The sequence below is a fragment of the Sparus aurata genome, chromosome 11, assembly GCF_900880675.1.
Source record: "Sparus aurata chromosome 11, fSpaAur1.1, whole genome shotgun sequence".
NCBI classification, from domain to species: domain Eukaryota; kingdom Metazoa; phylum Chordata; class Actinopteri; order Spariformes; family Sparidae; genus Sparus; species Sparus aurata.
In genome coordinates this window covers 19,410,511-19,438,393 of record NC_044197.1, presented here as the reverse complement: position 1 = coordinate 19,438,393, position 27,883 = coordinate 19,410,511, and the positions used below count along the sequence as shown (strand labels likewise).

The following is a 27,883-nucleotide window of genomic DNA, read 5'->3' as shown; positions in this document are numbered from 1 at the left end:
TTTGCCGCAGTGCTTAATAAAAGAAAAAAAAAGACGAGAGCAGGTAAGACAGGCAAAGTTTACGGGGGCCAGTTGATTAGCTGACCCACTAGTGCGTTGGCTCGTCAACGTCAAGGACACGCCGCCGTGTTTGTCCCTCCGAATGATAATTATCACCACGGCTCCTGTGTTTGCTTTCTCGCTCCCGGGCCGAAAAACAACCGAGGTTGGAGGTCAAACCTGCAGCAGAGCACTTCCTGCTCCCTGCTGCTTTTCTCGTCTCTCAAAGTTCAATATTAGCACAAAGCCACCAGTTGACTGCGGCGTGTACATTAGCGCTGAGTGTATTTGTTCTTCCACCATTAATCAGAGTCATCCACACCACTGGCAAACAGGAAGTACTGCTTGATAAACAGATAGGAAACGACCTCGGCTTTTAGCAGGTGAGAGAACACCTCCTCGGGCTTGGAGTCATGACCCGCGCAAGATCATTTCAGTTCATGTAAACTGCGAGCTGTTTCTCAACTCGCGAGGGATGACTATTGGTTTTTGAACATGTTCGCCTAACGAAAGATCTTGAGGGAGCGTGCTCATTAAAAGTAGCTCTTTTTTTTTGTAAGGGAAGGGAAAGGCTGAAAGTGCTGATCAATCACTTCCAGCGAGTAAAGGGGTCATCCGCTTACTTTTATCCATTTTCCCCTCAGAGGAAACAACTAAAGAAGGAGGAAGAAAGGGAGACAAGGGGCTAGAGAATAGGGGAGGGAGAGGTGGAAGAGGTGGAGGCATAGAAAATGCTAATCCTTCAGGCACTTTTTCCCCCCTTCTTCCCCACTCCCCTGTGTCTTATCCTCTCATGCAGAACATAGAGCTTAAGGAACTGATTAGAATGTATGCTGAAATTGGAAAGTGTGGAGCATGAAGAAAAAAAAAAAGTAAAGAATATCGGGGGTGAAAAATGTGCAGCAAACGGGTGGAAAGGCAAAAAAAAAAAATGGGGGGGGGCTTATTGATTAATATTAATGCAGACACCTTTACTGTAACACTGGTGGGGTATTAATGAGAGCAACGGCCTTCAGATTCGGGAGGGGAAGGAGTGGTAGGTGCAGAGGAGGGGAGCTGGAGGGGATGCTGCGTGTTGGAACGAGGACGGAAAAAGGAAGAGTCATGGCAAATAGATGAGCGTGGAGTGGACCTGAGGAGAGGCGATGTGAGGAGAGAAGAGGTAGAAGAAGAAGAAGAAGAAGAAGAAGAAGAGGAGGAGGAGAAGAAGAAGAAGAAGAAGAAACAGAGGGGGAGATTTATCCCTTGTGGTTCCCAGTGAAGCTTGATTAGAGAACATTTTATCAGGGCCCGGTCACCAGGGCTTTAACCTTGAGCTGCCAGGAACAAACAAATGAGTTTCTAACCACACACACACACACACACACTACCCCATGCTTTAGATTTACAGTGGCCTTTCACACACATAACATACACACTCCCCTTTCTAAAAATGAGCACACATTCAATATTTAAGGGCTACCAGAAGCTGCCAGTGTAAAGTATTCGCTTACTCTCCTGATCACCAGCACGGGTGAACAAAAGGTATGAACGAGTCCGGCCGAGCGAGGACACCTGGCGAACCACATATAAACTGTTCATGCACGGACACCTCAAGCTCAACCCCGCTGATCAATAACTCTGCCAGCTTCGCTCTCTCTCTCTCTCTCTTTCTCTCTCCGTGGTCTCCATTTGACCCGCGCATCCTAAGCCTAATTTTACGCCCCCGTACCCCTCAACACGTAGGCGCATTTTCCATTTATCCTCCCCTCTCGTCCCGCTGTCGCCTGCACTCCATTTTAGCCGAGACCTTGCTGTTTAAATTCACCTTGCTCTCAACCTCTGTGAACCCGTCATGTTTTCCATCAGACCTGAAACCATCACAGAGCCTCCCCCAGCTCTCAGAGACGGACAGCCTCTCTCGCATTTCCATTTATTCAGCGACCAGCTGCCAGGCAAAAGTGAGGTCAGAGGAGTGAGCAGCCGCCTGCTGGCATTATCATTGAGTGTGTGTTATTCTACCTTGGATTAATGTGTCAAGGAATACAAGGCAAATAAATGGCTCATAATAACGTGGCAGCTGGGCAATCTAGTGATAGAGGCAGTAACCTGTGGCCGACACAATACCCAGTCAATCTCGCCAACAATCAGTGCGTGTCCATGTCCAGACGGATCGTCCTTCAGTAAGACTCTGACCCCTTCCTACTCACTCATTGTAATTCACCCAGCATAGAACCATCAGATTCTCTGTGCCTAAAATGCAAATGCAACTTTTCGTAGCAGAAATAATGTGATACATTATTGATCGCCATTGGGAAATCCCCCCCCCCCCCCCAACCCCGCCGTCATCTTCCAGGAAGGTAGGACTGTGGATTAAGCTACAAAATAACTTGCTGCTCTGTTTGTAAAAAAAATCCCTGACTTGCTCAGGCCAACACAGGGCTTAAACCCTGTGTATGCTATTTAAGTCTGTCTCTTTAACCCTATAGATTAAAGTTCACAAACACTGAGTAATAAAGTTCAGGACTGTCCCGAAATATCTGCTGTGAAAACACTCACCTTGACATTGGGTTTCTTTCATGGCTGGTTCAAAACCGGCCGAGCAGGTGCAGGCTCCTACGGGAACCATCCACTCGCCATCCCCATTGCAATAAAGCTTCAGTGGCACGGACACCTCCAGGGCGTTGGGGACACAAGTTCCCGGCGCAATGACCAAGGACGTTGCCTCAGCCCCAGTTGCCGTCTCTGGGAAAACGGCAAAGTTGGCAATGGTGGTGGAGCACTTTTTATAAAAGACCCTAACTGAGATGAGCGACATGCAAGCACCAAGGTCCTGGAAGGCCAAGTAGAACCCAGCTTTGGACAACGGCCCGAAACTTCGGACTTTTGTGTTTACCCGTCCAGACTCGAGCATGGAAAAGCTCTCATCTGGGGCAATAGTGTCCACCTTCACGTAAGGGTTCTCCATCCAGAAAGGGCTGGTGGCTGTGGCTGAGTCTGAGTCGGACTCGTAGTAGAAGAGGTTGAAGGTCTCTTTGCAGGAACCTGGGATGTTTGGGATGCTGTTGCAATCGCGCACTGTGAATTTCATCTCCACATATACGCGCAGCACATCCTTTCGTGGGATGAAGTCACTGCGTAGCCAGTTATTCTGGTTGAGCTCACGGACATTGCAGACTTGGTACGTCCTGATGGGGTTCATGGCGTCATCGTAGCCGCTCACCTCTTCCCACTGAAAGCAGAGCAGAAGAGAAACATAAACCGGTTAGAGGCTGTTAATGTTCGCTGATATCTTTGACAGATAACTGCATTGCGCCTTAATACATTCAGTCACTTTGCATGATGAGGAAAAAACGAAAAAAAAAAAAAAAGGGCAGAGGTTAAGACCTTGAGAGAAAGAAGCATGGGTGTTTTTTTTCATCGCTTGCTGGGTGTTTTCAATTACATTCCCTTGCCTTTGCCACACTACGCCTTTCATCACTGGTTAGTGTAGCGAAAAGCCAGGGACAAGGACTGCAGATTCATCACAATTACAGCAACCTGTCACCTCCTCGCCACCAGAGCCACCACCGAATGTTTACCTCATATCTGTTTGGAAGTAGCAGCCACATTGCTTCACAACCAATTACGCTTCAATTACAGAGCAATGATCGCAACGTCCTCTAATAAAGACGGGGGGAAAAGGCGCCGGTTAACCTTCATGCTTTTCTGTTTTTACACTCCTCAACATCTTTCAATGCTACTACATTACCCAGGGGGTGAATTACTCTGGATAAAATGGGATTAAATTTTCTAAACTTTGATTACCAGCTTCATTAAGTGAGCGCAAGCAAACTAGACTAGTAAAAGCTTTGCTGCGAGACACTGTAATCTAATGCACTTTTCAATCTGGAATGAGGACACCACGATTAAATCATTTTACTTCAAATAGCGATTCCTGTGTGTATAATATATCTTTGTGTGTGCGAGTGTGTGCTGAGGGATCTGCTCCCCTTTTCCTATCAGACAAGTGCATTTATTTTGCAGCTAATCCAAGGCCTGGCAAGTTTATTTGCATAGCACCCTTCAAATTCAAAGGCAATTCAGAGTGTTTTGCATAAGGCACGGCGATGCATTAAAGCATTTAAAAGACAATGAGGAGGGAAATTAAATAGAAAGTAGACAAAGGAATAAGAGTCTGGACGGCTTTGAATGGCTGTTTTCGGACTTGCTACCTAAATCCATGTGATTGAACCTGTGACCTTCTGATTACAGGATGGTCTCCACATCGCTCACACCCCTCCAGCCAATTTAAATGCCAAGACACATCAACAATAAAATTAAATGTCTATGGTTGCACTCCCAGGACCGAAGTTTGCGGCGGAACATTTGGCTGTCTCGAAACCCTGGCATAAAGGCACCAATTTGTTCTCTGAGAGCCAGTTGTTTCCATTTGAGCTGTGAGCATCTTAATTAAGGCTGTGATATGGATGTGGTGGAGACAAGGCAATTCATCCAAGACCCTGGAGGCCATGAGGCAGAGAGGGAGAATGGGCGTAGCTCGGCCGTGGCATTAAAACGATGGCCCGACGAGAGCGGGAGAGAAGGAAGCGACCGGAGGGAAATCGATAATCGCCAGCCAGGTCAATGAGACGGCTAAAAGCATGAAGTGTCAATGGGTATTTAGTTTAGTGTAATAAATCACCCACTGCAAAAGAGCAATGCAGCCAAGTGTTTGTGGGTGTGTGTGTGTGTGTGTGTGTGTGTGTGTGTTTGCTTAAATGTGCGAGCCTGTCTGCCTGAGTGTGTACTCACTTTGTTTCGGTATATGTGTGTTGGTGTGTGTCTCTGTTTTGGTATGCGTGTGTTTAGAGAGAGGTCGTCCCCCCCGAGACGCGCACCAGCGGCCAAACACTCCGAGCGCCCGCTTACCAAGCCTGAATGAATTAAATAGGTCATGTGAAAAAGGGTCAAGTTTCTCGGCATCGATTTCCAACAAGATGGATCGTTATGCAAGATTTGCGATCCACTACGTTTTTCTCTCCGTCCTCCCAAATCAAAGCTTTGCATTTTACTTTCAGATGACAGTGAACAATGGCCTCTGCGACGCACCATCGCCCACCTTGAAGGTCCAAAGCGCTGCTGGAAAAATATGTGTTTGCAACATTCTGGCAAAAGGTGAGTACAGAGCAAGAAAGTAGGTTATGCCGAAGGAGCCTCTGAAGATTTTAATACTTCTTTTTCATTCTTCAGCCTTGAATTTATGGTGAACATTAGCAATCCCAACGCCAACTTAAACCTCTTTCACACTGAGCGACTAACATCTGGATTATGTTCTCAGCGGGAACGGGTGCAACCTGCAGTCGTTTCTGGGTCAAATGACTCTGCAGTAGTCATGAGTATTTGTCGCTTTCAGCTCTGATTGGCAGCGATGGGAACATGACACCCGGACGGACACGGTAACTGGCGCCCCTTTTTGGCACGATGCTCTGATGTGTGTTTGTCATCTAGGCCACAAATCAGTCAGTGATTGGTTTGAAAGGGAGACTGAAGTAAAGCACATAAATGATGTGGTGACTGGCCTCCATGTTGCTTTCTACTGTATGTTTTTCGGCGTGCCTGTGATTAATCAGTTGCCTCTTTTTGAACTCCTACGCACTAACTTTGGTGTAAAAGAGGTATCTGATGGAGAACTATTACTACTTTAGCTAAAATGCGGCTCCAACAGGCTCAGTGCTGGCGATTAGTTTGCTTTTACCCGTCTGTTTGTTGTTAGTATGCATAAGCTCTCCGAGGCTTACTTTAAGGACATTTTAGCTTGTTCATAACATGTTTTGGCATGCTGGGGGTCTGTGAAGCAGGCAGAGAGACGCTAACAATGGTTATTATCTCCACAAGCAGACTAACTTTGTATATTGTTACCAGTGTAAGGTTATGGAAAACCCTGTGGGTGTCATTCCATGTCTGAGAGGAGCCCTGCTATAAAGTGGAATTCCCCTTCCATCACCCATCTGGTTTGGAAGATAAATGATATGGTATATGGGCAAAAAAAAAAAAAAAACGGAATGTAGAGATGTAGAGAAAATTGGAAATCTAAGCAAGAAGACAAGTGCAGCTTGTGATAGGCGTTGACATGCGTACAGACACACACACACACACCCCTAAATACAGACATGCTACGTGCCATATGGACAGACGCAGACAGTGTGACTGAGAAATACACACACACACAACATGGTGCGCGAAGGCCTATATCAATAATTGAACGTGCTCCTACAGGCCAAAAAACACAAATCTCACACCTACCTTTCACACCGAGAGTGGTGTCATTAATAGTGGCACCTATGCGCCGATTGTCTCTGGATCCACTGTCACAAATAGACACAGCCTACGTTCCCTGTCTGTCGCTGTATGTCTGCTGCTTTATCTGTATGTGTTTTGCACGACGCAGATGCTGTGACTCAGACTCGGCTGGACAGCATCCCTGGGAGAGAGTGCAGTGATCTGTTTTTGGAGTGGGTTTATTTCAAAGATTTTTTCTAAGAGATTGATTTCTTTCTTTCTCTCTCTCTCTCTCTCTTTCTCTCTCTTTCTCTCTCTCTCATATGCCGTCTGCCTCTATCTGTATGGACTGGAATGTTTTACTTAATCTCACTCTCTTTGCTCTCCCCTTTACCTCCTAGCCTCTCTCAGCATTTTTTCTTCTTTGTTTGTCCTCTCAGCTGCCGTAGCCGTCCCTCTTTAACGCTCACTACCCGTAACCAAAACATGAGCTGCGAGGACCCCACAACGCACGTACGATACATTGTGCATAAAGACAAAAAGGAGTCAACGGAGAGGATTGACTTTTTTTGTGGGAGGGAAAAATAAAAGGAGGAGAAACATAAAGGGTGGAGAGATAACTCCAGGACGACCGCTGTCTGTGGCACATTCTGCTGCAAAACACGAAACAAAAAAAAAGGCGGCGGAGAAACTCATTTCCATGCTTTGGGGTGGCGATGGGGGAAATCTGGAGTGCAAATGGCTCTCCACTGTATGTATACATCTTGAAAAGGAGCATCTGTTGAGGGGTTTGCGCGGAAAAGAAACAGGGAGGCGTTTTTTTTTCGGGGTTCCTGTGCCTTTCTGCGCAGGGCCGGTGGGAGCGTCGCTGCCGTATTGTCGCTTAATGAGGAGGAGGGGGGGAGAGGGAGGCGAAGGAAGATGGACGGATGGGAGGAGGGCATGAAAGACTGAGGTGGCTACTGTGTCTGGCTTCATTAGTGCTTAGTTACTTGGAAGTAAAAGGAAGGTGGAGAATACCGAGGGGTGGGCGACTTCCAACAGCTGGGGTGGAATCTCCTTGCAGAAAACAAAATATAGAAAAAAAAAAAAAATGGGGGCCCCAACTTGCAAAACACAAGGGCCAAGTCAGAGGGCCACACAAAGGCGATGGGGGGGGAGTGCCGGGGGTCTTTGAAGTATCGCCGAGGAGGGGTCAAGACTCTTTCTGCTCCTATTTGGGCCATTGTGGAGACCACATGGGAAAGCAGGACGAGGCTGTCACTTGCACTTTGTGTGTGGTAGATTTGGATGCCTGGGCGTGCAACGGGTCACCGCCACGAAATATTTCAGCGTTTTAAGGGGGTTAGCCCACGAGGAAGCTGGCGTTTTTCACATGTTGGAAGTGCAGCGAGGCAAAAGGAAGGGGGAACATCTGTGACTGGGTGGGTCGGTGAAATTGGATTGCAGTGTATCTTTTTCTGCTCACTAAGAGGCGCATCCTGTCTACCCTAAAACACATCCCGCCGAGTGACTTGATGATGAAAGTGTCGAGGAAATCTCCAGCTTCCGAGAGTCGTGCAGTTACTCCGGGGGCACAATTATCTCTCTTAATAAATCAGTCGTACTCCACAAAAAAAACACACACACACACACACGCTGCTCAGGAAACTCACCCCGGTCTCAGGGTGGGCAGTCCAGGCTAATTCTGTCGTGGCCCACTTCGTGTCCATCAGCGTCTCTGTAAACACAAGCAGAAAGAAAACAACCAGGTCAGTCACAAAGAGGGACAGACGGAGGACATCAATGGAAACTTTCAATGGTTTTACAACAGCGTCATAAAGCTCATTCTGGGGGCGAGATAAGACGCTTTGACCGCATTTGTTCCCAGATAACAGAGTTGAATTACTCAGTGACAGAAAAGCGCGGGCTCCGAGCGATATTAGATTCAATTAGACAGAGGCGTACTGTATGCCCGCATGTGACAGGAAGACCGGGAGACGGCGGGAGAGCGAGACGGAGATCTAGGTGGGTGATCCGTGAGGTATTGTGTGACATTTTATTGCAGCCTCCTTGTCTGGCTAATTAGTCTCAATTAGACGTTTGCTTTTATACGGGGGGGGGGGGGGGGGGGGAGGAAACAACGGCGGGTCTCGCTGAGAAAACGGTTCCGCTTCCCACAGGGCGCTGCTAGACACTTACACACACACACACACACACTTGATAAGTAACAGGTTGTAAAACTCCACAAGATATATAACCCGACAGAAGGCTTGAATGGAGAGCGGGTTATAAAGTGAGGGGGGTCACAAAAGAGGAGCTCTTGAGCAGAGCGGAGGTCAATACACTTCAATTGGATTCACTTTCTGTCAATACTTGAAGTTTGCCTTCCCTTTAACGCCTTGTCTCCCGGCGCACACATGCACACAAAACGCCCGAAAATGGGTTCTCCTGCAAAAACCCTTTTCCACCTCGCCACTTTTCCACTCTCTTGTTTCCACTGCGAGATGCCGGCTTCGTGAGAGCTTGGGGAAAGAGGACTATAAATGTCGAATCTTTTACTACCTGGCGCTCAGGGCGCAGTATGCAGCCACCGTTATTATCTCAACCGCTGTGCTGTTCTACAAGATAGTAAAAGATGATGAAACGGCAGCGTGAGAAAGAGGGAGCCTGCACTGTCCCCGGTCACGGAAGGAAGTGCGAGATGTTCAGGTGCAGGGGAGGAACCTGGAGACGTCTGACTTTGCGACTCTGCCACCATCTCTGAGGTTCTCCCTCTTTCATCCTCCGAAACAAAATTTCACACTGTAAGCCGGGACCTGGGAGCAAAACAAAAGAGTGAGCTCCAGGATTTCACCATCCTTTCTCCAAATACCTGCTGCCATCGCTGCTGCATGACAGGAGCACCAGCAGTGACGAATGCAAACACCCTCGAACTCGGAGACCTCTTGTGAGTTATGTCTGGCTCTGTAGAGAGGACGTGCTCCTGCATTCCCATTCCCATTCCCATTGAATTCCACCCCCTCATGCTTTGAGTGACACTGTCTCTGACATGTGTACGTGCCTACATGGCTTCCAAGAGGGTTCCTGCCTCCCCGCGCAACAAAAAAAAAAAAAAAAAAAACAATCAGATTTCAAATGTAGCTTTGGCTTGTTGGCCTTGGGCAAAATGGTCTGGAAGCGTCACCATTCACAGAACTGTCTCTCAGCTCGCTAACACTCCTTTCCTTTTTCTTTCCTGTCAGCCAACGTGTTCCGATAGTGGAAGCGCTTTTAAACTAATCGTGAATGCAGTCTGCTTTAGCAAAGTGCTCCTTTTTTTTGTAACCAGATGCAACGAGCCACATTTGTCACTTGAGCAAATATGGGGCCTACCAGTGTTTTCATCTCAGAAAACTGTGTCAGTGCACATTAGCTGCGGGACTTCCCCTGACTCACACCGTGACAGTTTGTGATTAGGGAAATGTTACCTACAGCTACGCGGCGAGGTAAAGCCGGTGCGGTGGCAATGATACACCCCTGCTGCTCGGTGTTTATTGTTATGACTGGGCCGTGTGTATGGTACATTGGCCTGTCATTAGAGCTGACCTTGCTGAAAATGACAACACGTTGAAACACAATGACAGACCGGGAGAGTCAAAGAGGGAAGAGGAGATGAGAGAGAAAGAACCAGAGCAGAAAGAGCGATATGCAAAACACACACGCACACACACACACCCAGCTTGTGCAGCCTGACTCAGTGGTTTAGGCAGTTGGTCATTCGGTAGTGCATGAGCAGCAGTAACCCTTCCCTTTCTCGATGCATCTGCATTGTTTAACCTCAGTGCTTGTGTGTGCACGCGCGCGCGTGTGTGTGTGTGTGGATGTGTTTATGTACGTATGTGTGGAAAGGTAATTGTGTGTGTGTGTGTGTGTGTTTGGTGCAAAGCCCTGCATTGTGCCCAAAGTGGAGCGCCAATCCTGAGTCAATTGGCCAGAGCAAAAGCTCTGAATGACCCCGACCTAACCCGGCCGCTCCCTCTCCCTCAGTGTGTGTGTGTGTGTGTGTGCGTGTGTGTGTGCGTGTGACTGCATGTGCATGCGGTTGGCTATAATACGCTCATTTGTCTCTGCACACCATGTTTATTTGTGTGTGTGTCTGTGTGTGAATAACACACACGGCAATGGAAGCACACTGCAATATTCATGACCGTACAGCAGATTCAGACACCTGCACAGTCCTAGAAAAGACACACACTGAACACCGTAAAATACGCACAACTCGGCCGTTTTAATGCACCGAACCAACAAACTTGTGCTTTGCGGATGATACACGATGACACAGGGGCACGGCGCGACACATAAATAAAGTTTTTAAAGCCTTTAAGACCACGCTGGCGGCTCGCCTAATGGGCCCAGTCAAGAGAGAGAGAGAGAGAGAGAGAAAAGAAGAATAGGTGAAAGAGAAAACCAGAAGGACGAGTTGAGGGACGAGCAACCACCTTGTGAGCATAAGACCCTCGCCTGTACACACAAAGTTTGTTTGCCTTTTAGCTTCGTACGTTTCACTTCACGCTTCGGCGTCAACAATGAGAGGAGGGACGGGTCGTAGGTCGGAGCAGGGAAGAGAAAGAGAGCAAACAGAGGAAATCAGGCAAATGAAGATGCAAATTTACTGCAATAAGGCGAGTGAAGAGCGCGAGTGAAGCGTGGAGATGTGGGAGGCAGCGCCGGATCAGGAGACACAGATGCACGAGGCTGTTTAATCCGTCTTCCTTGCATGCACGCTCGCTTTTCTTTTCCTCATTCATTTTCAATCTCTTTCTCATCATCCCTGCGAAACGATGGATCTAATTCCCCACTGTTTCCCCCCGTCTCCATCTCTTTCTCATCCTCTACCCCCTTTTTTTTTTATCATGCACTTCCTCTAACTACTTGCTCCCTCCGCTGGGAAGCTATACATTTGACCTCTTTTTCTCTCGCCATTTTGCTCTTTTCTCTCCCCCCCTCTTCGTTTTTTTCTCTCGCTGATTTCTATATCTGTGCTTGTGTCTTCACGCTGTGCCGTGATGGATGTGACGTGCGGTGTACGAGAGGGGGGGGCGATGTTTTTCAACCTCCCACCGCTTCCCAAGACTATTCAATTAGCGAGTCACTGTTTGAATAACTCGAGGATCACTTTAGTGAAAGTGTTATTTATGATAGAGGTCAAATGCACCTGGGATTAGCATAACAAACGCGGGGGGAATAAATGGCGGTGACATTTGTTTTCTCTGCAAACTGATTGTGTGAGAACATTTGCAGGAATACCAAACAGGCTTGGAGAGATCTCAGGCAAATGCACGCACATACACAGACACACACGCAAAACCAACCCCTTCACTCTAATCCTGTAATGACAGGGCAGGCCTAATAACAGGGGAGGGCACTGGAGCATTCGTCCCTATGGCCGCATCCAACACACACTCACGCTTCGCGTACACACACACACTCAAAGTCGCAAGCCTCTTAAAATATTTCTTTGTTCAAACAAGCAGACTTCTTAAAAGAGAGAGAAAAAAAGAGAAGGACAGAAAGAGGAAAAGGGGAAGAAAGGCTATTATTGAGAGGGAGGAATGCGTAGTCGTTTCACAGGGGCTAAAGTCTCCGGGACGCGGGGAGCAGACAGGTGAGGGGATTTAGCTTGGATCTCGCCGCGACTGCTTTGAGCTCTTCTAGCATGCTCGTCTTTGTTAGCGTGACCCCCGTCAGATGACAACTGAAAGATAGCCGAGGCAAACCCCGGCGATGGGGGGGGGGGGGTAAAAGATATGCCTCGACACCCGTGGAGGTACGGGTGTTACAGAAAATGTTTGAAAGGTTAACCAAAAGCCTTTTTTTTTGGCCGCGCAATAGCTTCCTGTTAGCTGGAGCTCCTGCTAACAGCTTCTCCTCGTGCTAGCGCTAACTGCCGCCTTATTGAAACATGATGACAGCAGGATTTTGTTTTGAGCTAGAAAAGGTTTAGGGCAAAAAAAAAAAAGAAAAAAAAGAACTTCAAACCCCTTAATGACTCCTTCCCCTAAATCCTTCGCTTCAGGCTTCTCCACTAGTTAATTATCTTCTCCCCACCTCCTCTCCGAGGCCGCTTTTTGTTGTGCTCCTCTACAGTCAAACAGACCAAGCACATGGCAACCTGGCATGGGGTAGCCACTCCATTAAAATACTATGCCGCCCGGTTGCCAAACACTTGAGCCTCTGTTTAGCCACAGAAACACTGAAATGTGTCAACACTGAGAGCGAGGACCCCGCGCTCAACTTATTAGCGCTATTAGCCTGATTGCTTTGTGCGCTATCTTTGTTGGCCCGGCTTTTGTCACGAGGCGGAGAAAGAGGAAGAGAGATGCGGAAAAAGAGAGCAGGAGGAGAGATGCTATTCAAATTCAAATGGTCCGGGGCAGCCTTTTTGCCTTTGTGCGGGGACAGAGTGCGATGATTAGGAGAAGTCCCCTCCATTTTATGGCGAGACCTCCCCTTCAGCACCCACGCACACACACACAGTCACGGTAATTGGTTGCTGCAACATGGACAGGCCAAGGAGATGATTCCTCTGTGGAATTCCTGAACGGACTCACCTCCTGGGACAAACCCCCCTCCCCCCCCTCCCAAGAACACACACATACACACACTTATACACACACACATACACACACATACTTCGCCCTGCAACCACTCACTGTCAGTCATCCCACAAAGGCTGTCACACAAGAGGTTTGTCCTGTGTGTGTGCTTACAGGGTTACGCCGCCGATGCCTAGGAAATAAGCTCCCTTTCTACCTCTCTCTCCTCGCCTCTGATTTTTTTTTTCTCCCTCTCCCACTAACTTTTTGTATCATCTCTCCCCATGGGGGAGTCTAATGAACGCAGGTCTTAACCCTCTGCGTTTGCCACCGGGCCCCTGCCCTCAATTATTTCCCCCCTCGTCAAAAGATACCTCGGGGCTGAATACTGTTTGGGTTGCAACAGTGTGCCTTTTTTTTGTTTTTTTGGTCTGCCTGCATGCCTGCATGCCTGCCTGCCTGCCTGCTTGCTTGGCCCATCTCGTCTTAGGAGGCAATTTCTGGCAAGCAGCGCCTACCCGATGACACTGGGACTTGTGATAAGTAAACAAAAAACAAATGCAGCCATGTTCCTCTCTGTCAGAGGCTTTGAGGGCACGGAGCGGAGGAGCAGAAATGGAAAAAGAAAGGGCTTTGATCGCAGAAACGAGGACATTGTGAGCGTGCGCAGCTGCTTTTTGAAATTACATATATGTGTGTCTGTGTGTGTTTGAGAGAGAGAGTGTGTGTGCGTGTGCGCTGCAAGCAAGTGCTGTACTGCCTTTTTCAAGGGCTCATGAAGTCTAGTTCAGTTCCTGTACTGCTGATGGAATGGGCCTCTTTGTCTTAACCCCCTCCCTCCTTTCTCTCCTTCTCTCACTAACTCTCCTAATTACAAAGCACAGAGGATCTGACGAACAGGTAGCCCTCAGGGCAGCTGTCTACAAAACCAGGTGTGCCTGTGTGTGCGTGTGTGTGCGTGTGTGTGTGTGTGAATACATATGCGTCAGCGTGTGTGTGTGTGTGTTTGACCAAGCGTGTGTATTTTGTGTGCACATTCAGCCTTTTTAAAAAAAAATGGCGTCATGCTCTGCAGGTATGACTGATCGTACGTGTGACTGAGAGACTGGAGTGTCTGCTCTCTCGACTGTATTGTCATCGTGGCTTTCCCCCATGCTTGTCTCTGGATTAGTCACTCTAATGATAGCCACTTACCGATCGAAGCTTATCTAATTGTTTCACTCTAAGTTAGTCACCATTAAATATATTTTCTTAATGAATTCTAATGGAAACGCTGAAAACCAAGCAGCCAGGAACAACAGCCCTCCTGCCCCGAACTCCTTTTTCTGTGTGCGTAAATGTGCACATTCTCTTCTTCTCTACTTCCTAGTTAACCACCCAACCCCTCACCCGGCCCGAGACCCGGGCCCTTCACAGCTGTCTGCATTGTCCCGCGGGTTCATTGAATGGCTCTGTGTTCGGTTGCTATTGAACAAGTCACAGGCCCTTCATCAACAGCACTGACAACACAGCACATACGCGCACAATCGCACACATTCTCAGCTGGGGGTTGAGCCGTTAGCGCTCGTTTTGTTGGCCACTTGGCTCTCCAACAGGAGCACCTCAGATTACCTGCAAAATCTAATTCTGGAAAAGTTCGACAGGAATCCTGATGCAATTAAAGCGCGAGCAGATGCGGCTTCACTTACAGCCGACTGACGTGTTTTCAGCCGAAACACTTAGGCCAGCTTTGAACCTGCAACCTTTCAGTTACCGCTTCACTTCCCCGGCTGTGAGAGCTGCACTTAACATTTTGATCTTCAGAGAGGGAATGCGAAAAGCTTTTGTTCACCGTCCATAACATTCCACATTTATCTTCACGTCTCTCCCTGCCTCTTTTTACACAGCTATCTTCACGTGCATGTGCTGTTTCCACAAAGCTGCTGATGTTGACTCTGCTGACTTAATAACAGAGCTCTGGTGCCTTTGTCTGAGAAGACCTGACCACCTTTGATTTTTTTTTTTTTTTTTTTAACGATGCCTCCCTGCGTGACGTGAGGTTTACAAGTTTCATTCCCCGCAGAAATACTCCTCTGTAGGAGTCATCCCAGACCCCGCTGATTTACGACGCTGAGATGTTTGGCCTTGTCATACAAGATCTAATTAAGGCCGCCGGTGCTTTAACTCAGCTCATAACTGGAAGCCAAGCGTGGAGCCACAATATTTGATCCTGACATCATCTGAAGTGGAAATCCAACTCCCACGTTAAAAGGGAATGGTGATGATGATAAGTCGGAGATGACCAGGTATCAATCTACCAAGTATTGTTTCATCACAGCAACGGTTTTTATAAAGTTTGGTGTCACATTCACCGCTCAGTTTTTCATTTTCGGGGAGGCATGTTCCCCATTTGCAAATGATTACGTTTAGGGCATCGGGTCTGGCTGTGTTTAACCACCACCAGGAAACAGGCACAGAACCAGATTTCTGTCGAGACACGCAATGTTTACATCACCTAACATGGAAACTATTGCTTCAACCTTTTGCCGTAAATTCAGCGATTTCTCACTTACAACCCCTTCTTGGAAATTCTCCACACCTTCTCTCCCTCTCTTTGTATTTTACAACATTTCATAATTCAGTCTGGGTTTTTTTCGATTTTAATTTTTCCACACTGTTTAAGAATAACACCCGAGCCATGAGTTGGACCGCCGAATCTGTGACTCGTACAGCGTGTGCCTCTGCGTGAGGCCGCCTAGATACCACCATCTGATTTCCTGGCGAATGACTCAGCCAACTGCGAGTGAAAAAATGCAAACAAGCGAGGGAAGGAGCAGGTTTGCGTTTGCCCCAAGGATCTGCATATGGAAATGCGGATCTCCTTGTGTCTAGTTTTGTGTGTATTTGTGTGTGCTCGTATTGGTCAGAGCGGGAGAGGAAGCGAGAGAGAGTGCAATTTGTCTGTCTGTTTTGTGTGTTGTGACAGAGCGTGTGCGTGCGTGACACCACAGCTGTTGATTCCATTCCGTCTCACCTCCCGCTCCTTTCGGCGGTACCTGGAAACACGATTCACACTTTAAACACAATATAACGCAACTGCACCCTCGGCACGCTGGAACTGATTTACTCGTCTGACACGCAGATGAAAGGCAGACGAGCACGCCGCACGTGAACACACGTTTAGCTTCTGCGTCTTCGACTTCCGTGAAAAAAATACTTGTTTGACACACGCGGAAAAATAACAAGCGGGGCAGCACGCCTCCTCACATCAGCTCCACCATTCCCTCGCTTTCAACCACACATACATGTATTTATAACACGCCCTGTAAAAACTGCGCTCTCCCTGTCTTTTATCCAGGCAGCAACTCCCTCCTATGTGGGGGGGGGGGTGTCCAAGCCTTGCTCGAGGGCATTTCAGCAAAGGGAGGTTAAAGAACATCACACCATGGTGTTTTGCAGTTATAAAACAAATAGTTTCTTGACCTTTTTACTTCGTTCAACGCAATCAGCGCGGCGCGAGCTCCCAGCCGGCGTAATGGAACATATGCTTTCGCATCTTCTCGAACAGATACACGGCGCTTCAGCCATCCGTCTCTGAATCCATGTACTCTGGCATGTACTTAAAGCTGGTTAGTGATGTTCAACAATCACCTCATTATACGTTCATCTACAAAGACAGAGGCATACAAAAGCGGGGGGGGGGGGGGGATAAAATTGTGCCGATATTCTTTGATTCGCTGCTTTGACTGGCCAAAGCTGCGGACGGCTCCGATGGCTGCTCGGTGGATGAGGCTAACGAACAAACACGCCCCTGCTTGGCTCGCAAACCTAATAAGGATCACTCGAGGTAGCGCAGACGCTAATAAATATGAAGTGGTTGAAAAAGGTCAAATGAGAAGGGGGGGGAGATTACAACACATCTGTGATTTAATGACTTCACTCTCTCTCAACAGTCCCCTTTGAATGATTCTCCCAAAAATTCTGATTAAATTGAATCAAAGTGAATAATCTATCTATCTATCTAGCGTTTATTCTGGGAAAGCAGCATCCCACCATTATGTTAATCTGTGCCTGTGTGTGTGTGTGTGTGTGTGTGTGTGTCTGTGAGCAGAAATTCACCTGGCGCCTCTGCCTCTCTCAGGGATTTCGGGTATTAGTGGCGCAGGCTAACACTGTGACAGGTGACTGTCAGGACTCACTAACCCCCATCCAGGTCACATTGAGCACATCAAGTATGCTAGTGGGGTTATGGCAGGCAGCAATCTGCCCTTACACTTTCCCTTCATTTACCCGCACTCCCCCTCACATTTCTACAGGTTCTGTATGTCTTTTTATGAGAGCAAAGACTGCTGGAGAGTGGCCTTGTGCTTACAGAGACAAAATACCGTAGAGCATATCTCCAAGGTCAGCGGGTGTCCATTAAGGAGACTGTTAAAGTGTTTTTGAGGGGAAAAAAATAGCCTTTATTTGCTCTTGATCGGAGCAGCAGGCAAAACCGACTTGTTTGCAGGAAAAGCATGTCTGCGCCAGACACAGAAAGCGATGAATGAGGATTGACCCCGGTGAAAACAATAATAGAAAATGTGCCAACAGTCTCCTGCATTTTCGGCGCATTACTTCCCAGCCAGATACAGCCGCGGCACAAAGGAAATACCTATTGAATATGGGCTCATTCGTCGAGATAAGGGCGGAGAGAGAAGGGAAGAGAGAGGGAGAGATTCCCAGCCTTGGGTGTGGCCGCTTGTGATTTAGAAAAAAAAAAAAAAAAGTCATTCAGTGCACACTCATTTATACCAGCGTTTGCATGTAAGTCTCCGTAGATTTCAGCAAAGAGAAAGAGAGAGAAAAGAGGAAGGAGTCAAGGAAAAACCAGGGGGAGGGGAGGGGAGGGGAGGGGAAGGGGGGAGCGAGAGATGGGAGTGCAAGAGAGAAAAGAAAAGATATTCAAAAGGAGACGGAGGGAGCAAAGCAAGAGAAAGAGATGGGAATGAAAGGCAAGGGGGGCCAGAAAGGTAACAAAAGGGGGGGGAGGGGGTGGCAGGAGGGAAAATGAGAGAGAGGAGAGGATGGAGAGCTGGTACACGCTTTCTTGTATTCCCAACAGCCCCTGCGCTTCTTTCAATGCCACTGTGTTTTTGGCATGCCGACATGCAGCGGCCTTCAGAGACTGTGTGTGTGAATGTGTGTGTAGACATCTACGGTGTCCCGGGCATGTTTGTGTGTCTGCCTCAAGTGTCTGTGTTTAACATGGAGCCTGATGGGAACTGTTTTCGCTCATTGCCTTGCTGCAGCCCAGGGAGCCATCGTCTACTTCACGGCTGTCCTTTTGTCTCCTCTTCTCCTCTCTAGTCCTTTGCCTTCTCCTCCTCCTCCTCCTCCACCTCTCCTGCCCTCCTCTGCTCCTGTGCCAACCGGGGCATCCATTCACAACAGCTCGATAGCTCTGGCAGCAGACTATGTAGAAGATATCAGCACAGATTCCCAGACCAAATGTATGAAAATGTGATAGCAGCAATTTGTCCTTGGGGAGTGATGTGTGAAATTCAATGGAAACATTTCATTGGTGCTGAGGACTGTGTGTGTGTGTGTGTGTCTATGTGCGTGTGAGCACGCACACACATGCTCACCTGTGTGAATGAATGAGTATTTGCTTGTATGGGTGGAAGCTAGTGATTATCCGACTGTCTCAGAGGCACGAGAAGCATAAACATGCACAAATACACACACACGTACACACTCTTTTGTTCAGTAGGACGTGGGCTATTGTGCTGCCGGCGCAGTCGGATTGTGTGAGCAGTTACCTCACAGCTCTAATAGCAGGTTTCGGGCAATTTTGTGTGTCAGCATTGGCTGACTCAACAAACAGAGCTCAATCACATGGGAACACAAACCCTTACTGTACACTTACATAATGCTAATGCATACACATTATGCACAATACAATATTTAAACAATAATAACACTAAAACACATACAAATAGAAAATGAGACATGTTATTAGGGCTCACACACACACATGCACGCACACGTACAAATCCTGTTTGTTCACTGGGGGTGTAGCCTAGAAAGAGCTGGAACCGGGCATTGAATAAAAGCCGTGGCTTTTTGAATGGCTGAGCACCACAAGAAAAGGGCTTAGCACCCAGCTTTGCCATTCTGTTTCAATAGCCACTCAGTCTCTCTCACAAACACATGCCCTTTCTCTCTCTCTCTCTCTCTCGCTCTCTCTCTCTCTTCCCCCCTACCATTGTTTCTCTTAATACAGTCTCTCCTAATACAGTCATCTGCCAAAATATCAGATCACCTTACAATGCACTTCCAGTGCAGCATGTAATGATCGTGTTGAATCTAATTAAAGACGGCTACTTCCTGCTACACCCGGAACAGCTGCCCGTGTGTCTGCAGCAAGGGGCAAAGCCCCGATGCGGTCCACATTTTCTGCATGCCAGTGGCTTCCAATTACTTTAAAACAGTTTAAAAAATACTGCGGTGGTAGAGACCAAAAGTCTTTGAGGTCTTCTTGTTTCTTCTCTGCCTCTCCTCGGAAACTTTCACAGACAGGATAAACAAAAAACAGAACCAAAATAGGATCTGGGGACTACCCTATTAGCGCGGACTCCGGATAGACACGCCGAAAGCGGTTCTTTTGGCTCGTCGAGCAACTGCTGATGATTTATGAAGATGTTTCAGGGTAATTATCAAGTCAATTATCACCGCCAGTCATGTTAATTTCCCAGGTATGCCCTCGTTTACCTACGAGGAGGGAAAAAAAAGGGAAGGGTTGGAAAAATGAAAGGGAGAAAAAGTGGCAGATGGGGAATTTTAGTAGATGAGTAATTACTCTCTACCTCCACCACCAGCACACATACACATCATCACACCCCTGCTCCCCTGTCCCCTCCTTTCAAAAGGAAGGATAAGGAGGACCAGGTGACGTGCGAACCCTGCGGGCAGGCTGCTGCTTCTCACATCAGCTTGTTAAGCAGACAGAGGCCTTGTTACGGTTAACTTGCTTGCCCAGTCGTTAACCATTCAGGTCAAAAACGCGGAGAACAAAAGGGAGGTTAGGGCAGTTGAAGTCAGGAATGCAACCCGCCAGGTCAGGGCTCTGCAGGCCTGTGTGACTGAGACACTCTCACACACGCACACACCCTTTTCTGTTACAGCCGTGCAAATCCTCTCACACAAAGACCACACGAAAGCACCGAGATATCTCTTTCTCCGTACCCTCACATACAAAGAAGTTTGGGGAGCGGTGCTTTTCGTAAAAAAAACCAATTAAAATTCTAATGTATGCATGCGACATTGGGAGCGCAAGCAGGAACAGGAACAATGACCCAGATGCACTCACACACCAGATGCTGTGTATATAAGACAGCGGGCAAGGTAAACCGGGCAGGTCAGCTGGTTTTGTCTTTTCTCTTTCCCTCATAAATCCTTCCTTCCTTTTCGCGTCTGTTCCCCCTTTGTCTCTACCTTTTTATGACGGTCTCACCTTCACATCAACAAAACACCGCTCACATTCTTCCCCGTCTTTTCTCCTCTTTAGGTGTGGGTGTTTTTGCTGGCCCGAACTCACCGACCGGCTTTGGGGCTTTGGAGCGAAGTCGTGTAAAGTTTCCACCGTGCGCAAACCTCGCCGACAGCGTCGCATGAGATAGCTGGAAACAAGCTCATTTCTGTCTGCCTTTTCTCATTCTCAGGCGCTGTGAACAACAGTTAATAGTCTATGATGACAAACAGCTGTGGACTGATTCAGAAAAAAGGTTTATACATTCATTTGGGGGCCGGGGCTTTTATTTAATTTCCGAAGCGGGTGGTGGCAGACAAATGTGTTTATTTGTTATGTGGCATCATTAACTTAGAGTCGGAGGTGCAGAGGAGAGATAATTATTATTCATGGCTATTCTCAATGCCACATACCAACCAATGGCTGGGTGAGAGTGATCACGTCGCTCTGTTTTGGAGTGGAGGCTCTGTCTCTCACACTGTCTGTGAGTCTCTTCCTCTCGACCTCCTCCTCCACATCGCTTCCAGAGATTCTCGTCGGACCTGCATTCTTAATCGCTACTGAGTTAATTAATCTCACACTTGGCTGCTGTAATAACTTGACTCGCTAGACCTCCTCTGTGAAAATGGACTTCGCCTCTTTAGCAGCTAAAAGCAGCAGTAATGAGCCAGCCAGGAAACAGGCAGAGAGAGTCCGAGTGTCAGGAGCATCCGGGAAAAAAAAGCCTCATACTCGGCCACGTCGGCGCTATTATCTGCCCGACCTTACATTCCGCATTTACATTTTAGCCATTTAGCTCACATCCGTGCAAAGTGGCCTCTGTTGAGTGTGGCAGCGCCGCTGAACGAGCTCCGGTTTCTAGATCGCCGGCATCGCAAGGTGATATGAGAAAATGCAAACATCAGCTACAGCGTTCTGACAGCAGATGCAACAAAACCTTCATGCGACCCCAGAGAGGCATGATGCAACTTGGAGCGAAAAAGAACTGGAGCCGAGGGGAAGGAGAAGACGTTTCTGGCTTTTAAAAGGCACTAGTTGTTCTGCTGCCTCGATAAATTATTGCCATGTTTATTTTAAGGCATTAATATAATTATCCCAATAAAAAAAATCACAGCTGTGAAGATTGGCCGCCGCAAACCTGCCACACGGATTCCAGGAACCCGGCTTTACAACTTTACAGTACACAGGGGGATTACCTTTATGACACAAAACAGTAACGACATTGATACTGAAAACAATACAACTTTATTCTAGTTCCAGGATTTCAACGGCATAATCTCTATACAATGAAGGGTTGTTTTTGGTTCTTATTTTTTATGTTTACTCTTAAAAACAAATAAGGTGGGTGGCAGGGGGAAGTAGCAGCCCTTACTTTTTATGGGAAATTTGGCAGCAGCTTTCAAAACACATTCTGTTCTTTACATATTTTATATGAAAAAAAAAAAAAAAAAGTAATGGCGAAAGAGAGGGTGTAAACCGTGGGTGAAGATAGAGTAGGGACAGTTACAGCCAGACATGAGCCGTTAGCATACACATGGTACCTGTTCTGAGCCCAGCTGAGCGTTATCTGGTCAATCTCGTGGTCAGGGATTGGTAAGGTCCCAAACCTGATTACGTATTAATGTATTTAACCTATGGAGAAACCACTCGATAGAAAAGGCAAGGCACAGAATCCAGGCGCTGGGCAATTAAAAGAAATTGACGGATGGACAGACAGAAATCCAAGGCTGCTGGGGTCCATATGGCATGGGGATTTCAGAGGCCCACTTCAATTACATAAAGACCTCTGTGCATTGGCATGACACACAGAGGGCCTCAGACAGCAACACCAGAGAAAGACGAAATAAACCATACAGCGGTTGGTAACACACTGACAGCACAGACTGGCAAGGACACTGGTCCCAAAATGCAGCGGCTTCACACTTGCACACCCAGCACGGACAAAATGAGCGACCTGTCTTCCTCCAACACACATACACAAACAGAAACCCCTCCTGTCACCGCCCTAGTAAGATGGATGTGTAAATAATCGCGCCATGATTACAGAACCGCTTGCATCGCCGATCCACACTCAAGGACCCTCACACACTTCAGCGAGCCTGCTAAACCCAAGCCAGCTGACTGGCCAAGAGAGTTTTATGCCTCAAATCTTCTTTCGTCTGAAGGTGTCTTGCTGTCCTTAAAGCACCTAAACAGCAGCATCAATCCACAGGAAAGAAGCTGATCGTACATCAGGACAAGGGAGGAGGAGAGGGACGCTATCTAAACAAGAAGTGAGGCGGGTTGAAGCTTGATGGTTTGGCTGAATGATGTGGATGACAAATGAGATCAGGGAGGGAACAGGAAGCTCTAGGTTAAACGTCTTTTCTCTTCAAGCTTGTTCTTTCCTCTGTGGAAGACGCATGGCATAGATATTTTTCATTTTGTCATCTGTTTATCTCTCCATCCCTCTGTCTTTCTCTTGGGATATGTAGGAGGAATATGTGCTACCCTGGCTAATGTATTATTCACCCTTCATTGATGTGTAACTAAAGCTGGCAGTTTGGAGGGAGCGGAGTGTCACCAATTACCCCCACACCACCAAGACCTACGCACGCTCACACACACACACACACTGTAGCTCTAGCCACAAGGCCGCCAGGCACCCATTGATTTATCTGCTTACACACAGTGCGTGTCCGAGCGCACACATAAACACATATACATTTTCCTGTATCTAAAATATGGATTTCCAACTAAAATGGATGTGCATCTGTGTGTGTATATGTATGTGCAGGGACACGGAAGGTCATTTGGGAATTTCAGTAGGACGGCAGAAGTATTATAGAGATGCTACATTATCACCAGAAAACACCAGCAGCTATGTGCATGTGTGTGTGTGTGTGTGTGCATACGTAATTATTCCTGTTTGTCAAACATCCTGGAAAGCAGGACCTGGTGCCTCGGAAGAAACAGGAAAATAAATTGAAATGAGCTAAATATAAAAAGAAGGGAAAGAGCTAAAGTAGATCTAAAGGACGACAATTGCGTTTATACATATGCAGAGGTTTAAAAGGTTGGATTATTGAGACAGGCACTCGTCAGTTTATACATTAACCTTCCTACATTTAACCAGCCTTCTCAATTTTAAAATAATATTACCGGGATAACTGACTACTAGAAAGGCTGATGAGACAAACATTGCCAAACTCATGACTGTAAAAAGTATACATGGGCTCAGGGACACTTTATAATCTGGTTGATGGTAAACATTTGCAAATGATTCCATTCTGTTTTTGTTTATGTCTTACATAGTGCCAGCTATGGGATTTTTGGGATTTAGGCTATAAAAACAAGGACATTCAAGCAACAAATTGTAAATTCCTTGATTAAGATAGCGAGTGGTATGATTGTCAGACGCTGATGCTTTGGGTTGGTGTCCGACCTGAGCAGCCAAGAGAACCAAGAGAATCTTGTTTTGCACCAGGGTTGTCCAAGAGAAACAATGGTTAACTTTTTCATAGCTCACCCAGAAGTTCCCCCCACCTACCCACCTGCCTGACTGTGATCCTTATAACACAGCCTCTGGCAAACCTAGCTAGTTAAAAAATAACAATCCCAATGTTTATGCCTAAGCTCACCCATTAGCACGAGTGTTCAGCTGGGTTCAGTTCTGTTGTGGCCTGTGGCGATTCAATCTGAAGGGAATAAACAACAACGGGGCGCGAGTTTGTTTTCTCTCCCTGACTGGAGACCTGGGAAATGAAATGTACCAAAAATATCAGTATGTTTCCATCCAGCTCACATGTGTTCCGTCTCCCTTCCACACATGCACAAACACATGAACCAGACCTCTTGGTGGTCCAAGTGAGCTAGGTGGGGTTGGTAATGCTCCAACCGCAGGGTGTGGATCAGCACTGACCTGATTAGTCATCGGACCTGACTCTGAACCAGCCAAAGTGGGTAGAATACAAATGAATCCCCAGGGCCACTGGCCAGTAAACCTGACTCTGGACCAGTGTTTATGGGATTCAAACCGCACCAAACAAGGCCACAGTGGATGGGCTCTCTGACCCTGAACAGTGACTTAATTTAAAGGTATGGAAAAGGCTGTTGGGCAGGGTGTTTGCAGGACTGATAGTTTCGGGAATTATAAGATTGGGGTTATAGTAATGATGCCCACTGGCATATTTCAATGAAAAAGGTGTTATGAAGTCAACAGTGCACATCTGTTGTTTTTCCCTGCTTGCAACAAGCCCCTGTTTAAAAGGAGAGGATACACATATCAATAAATCATGGCAGAGTTAAATCTGCAAAGCCCTTGCTGCTCTGGGAAAGTGTTAATATTTCACTAACGTGAAGCCCTCCTGTTCTGTTCCTTCAGGTTCTCTTCCATATCTAATGACTGTCGAGGCTCAACACATCCGGGCTGCTCTATTCTTGGGTTAATGAACAGGTGAGGAATTGCTAAAACAGACGGAGATCGAAATTGATTTTTTTTTAAGTGTTGCCTCATTATCCCATGTGGTCCACTTTATCCAGTGCCCACAGAAACACAACACCAGACAACGCGGGTTGTGTAACGTCAAGGTCATATGGGTGTTATGGTCCCGTGTGTGCATTGGAAGAATGGGGGGTCGGCGGTCTGGATTGAGATCGTATGGATTGTCTGGAAGCAGGGCCATTAGTGAGGGACTAATTAGGGGAGACCAAGTGGTCTCCAGTACCGGTCGAAGCCAAGATTCATAAATAAGTAAGTGCAGGGGCAGCTTGGTCGCTTAATTAACAAAGCGTGAAAAAAGGGCGTGAATCCCAGGAGGCACAAACCCAATCTGGTTGTAAGGATGGGCTGTGGGCAGCGATCCTGTCTATCTTGGTGGCATTGATTGATGGCAAGCCAAATTGAATCTCTAATCATCACCACCTTTTTATATCTGCACCCCTGGGGATTTACAGAGGCCAAAAGTGGCACAGGGGGTAATGCTTTTGTATCCCTCTCCTGACACTAGTGGCATCAACATTGCAACCCCCACAACCTCTCTCTCCAGCTCACTTGACCATCACCATCTGGCCAGGGGTTATCTGACCCCTGTGTGTGTTCTCGCTCACACTTTCATGTCTCTGCCGATTGTTTTCACACTCTAAGCTGTTTGGCTGCGGTATTTAAAACCCAGACACCTCACACGACTCCCACTTAGACACCCTCTGCCACCTAAAGCAACGTATTGCGTTACAAACCACCGAGGCACTCCAGTTTTTCTTTTCTTTCTTTTTTTTTTTGCAGACGTTCCTCCTGCGCTAATCCTTTTTGTCCGAGCTGACAGGCAGGGAACGTGTTTTTGTGGAAAGAGCCACGGGCGACAGCAACATGTTGAAAGAAAAGTGCATGTCAGACCTGTCATGTAAAGAAGCAATTTCGGTCAGTGGAGTGAAGGGAGATGACATGCATTCGCCGTGCCTTTTAAACTGCAGACTTCCCCCTCTACATTCACAATGGGGCAAGCTGTCTCGCCAGTCAGGACCTTATCAAGTAGTAGACAACAACAAAGGGTCCCTGAGCAGTAAATAGCATCTGCCTCCCAGCTCCTTACTGTCACTGTTGGGATTTTGATATCGCAAGGACGTGAGATAACAGGAGAAGGAAAATAATACCGCAATTAGGGCCTACTGTAACTGTGATAAGCTGGGGTCACAGAAGACAGAAGTGAAGAGGGGCAGCGGGCAGAACGATGGACTGAAAGGATGGCATGAAAGAAGAAAAGGAGGAGAATGACAGTTAAGGAGAGGTGGCGGAGAGATCATAGCCTGAGAGCAAGGCTGGGAAAGCTACAAGGCCGAGGAGAGTGACAGGGAGGTAAAGAAAGGGAAGGTAAACAGAATATAAAAGGGGGCTTTGTCTGCAGAGGATTTTGGTTAATTCCCACTTTTTTTTTCTTTTTTGGGTGGAAAAGCCCTGTACCTTTTTTCGCTTTTCTTCTTTGGCAGGCCAGAGCGCCAAGCTGTCTGGCTGGCACAAATGCATACAGGGGACCTTGAAGTTGGTAGCACCTGATTAACTTGTGCTCAACCACCATTGCAGTTATACAACCTCGGACTTCCTCTAATCAAATGGCAATAAAATATACTGCTCCGTATAAATCACTGACCATCTGAAGCGAAGGTAAACGTTGCCACTCTATAAAAAAGAAACCATATGCTGAAAATGACACCATGCTTTGTTCCTGTTGATAACCTAGTTTAACAAGCCTTTGAATATCTCGCACATTCAACCATAAGCAGGTAATAAAACCCACAATGCCCAGTGATAGGTTAAGTTTCCCATCATAGCTCATATGAGATTTGTGTTTACCCGGAGCGAGCGAGTCTGCCTTCGCCTCAGCTCTAATTATTTCATTCCATCTGCCGTTGACTCACCCATTCTGACACTATCGGAGATTGCATCTTGAAATCGTCACACAATGTTTCCATTGATCGGCACCGGCTTGCTTGTCAGATTCATTAAAAAAACGCTGGCAGATTCTTCCCAGACTTCATCAAAGCCGAGACCTTTCATCTGGGACCCGTGCAAGTGTATGTGTGAGCAAGCCTCTGAAAGGTAAAAGATAGTGAAAAGGTGGAAAGCGGTAGCAGGCGCGATCCTGTATCTGGGAGGAAGCTGCATGATGCGAAAGGGGAGACTTGGATGAAAGGTTGGTGGAAAGTGTCCAAGTCAGGAGATTACACTTTCAGATCAGAACCTACTGCTGCTCCATTCCTCACCTCCTCGCAGTACTTCCTGTTCTTCTTCCGCCTCCTACCAGTCATCCTCCCCTCCTTTCCCCCTCCAACTTTTGCGTAATTGACCTTGGCTCCCCTCTGCAACCTCTGTCCTGCATAGTTGCTTCTCTCAACACCTTTTGAAATTAAGTGGCTGGTCAATAAACAGAACTAAGTGGCTTTTGAAAATGAAAACCCTCTCTCGTGCACTTTGCATGGCCTCACACACACACACACACACACCACAGCACCAACTTTGAGGGGCTTTAATAACTGATAACCTTTCTGACTTTGACTTGGTAGGTGGGGGAGAGGAACATGGCGAGAGTTGGACCTACAGTACACATTGCTCACCTAGCCAAGCTAGAGGCGCCAGAGTAGGGTGGGGCAGTTTATACCTCATGGCAAAGAAGGGGGGCATCCCTGGAAGGGAACTAGCTTGCACCTGGCTGAAATCCACCACCTATGTCCAGCCTTCCCGCAACGTTCGTATCCGCAGTGCTACACCGCCAGTCTCGCAGAGGTAAATCGAAGGTCAGAGTCCATGTATAAACTCTGGGAGAAGACGTCTTGCCTTCTTGATCTTTTTTTAATCTCTTCTCTCTCTTTCATTTCACATGTACACACTGCTACACACCATCGAAACACCATATTTCTGGGGAACCAAAGCGGATACGAAATGAGGAGTCTTTGAACTGCTGGGATGTTTCAAGCCCCTTCTCTTTCCTCTCCATCTCTGAGCTCCCCTGCTGCTCTGTTGGGACGAGCAGAGAAGGGGCTGATCGATGGGGTCTGACAGCAATGAAATGAATGGAACCAGCTG

General features: G+C 47.3%; 1 protein-coding gene across 13 annotated transcripts in view; it reads right to left on the bottom strand.

Annotated features, from left to right (window-relative positions):
• Positions 1 to 27,883, bottom strand: part of ephb3b (eph receptor B3b) — a 61,947-nt gene that overhangs the window by 23,109 nt on the left and 10,955 nt on the right. For all 13 annotated transcript variants that reach the window (XM_030433242.1, XM_030433252.1, XM_030433245.1 and 10 more), the window contains exons 2-3: positions 7,935 to 7,999; positions 2,578 to 3,250 (exon numbers count right to left, since the gene is read on the bottom strand). In XM_030433242.1, the coding sequence (XP_030289102.1) occupies positions 2,578 to 3,250; positions 7,935 to 7,999 (738 nt within the window). The remainder of the gene's footprint in view (positions 1 to 2,577; positions 3,251 to 7,934; positions 8,000 to 27,883) is intronic.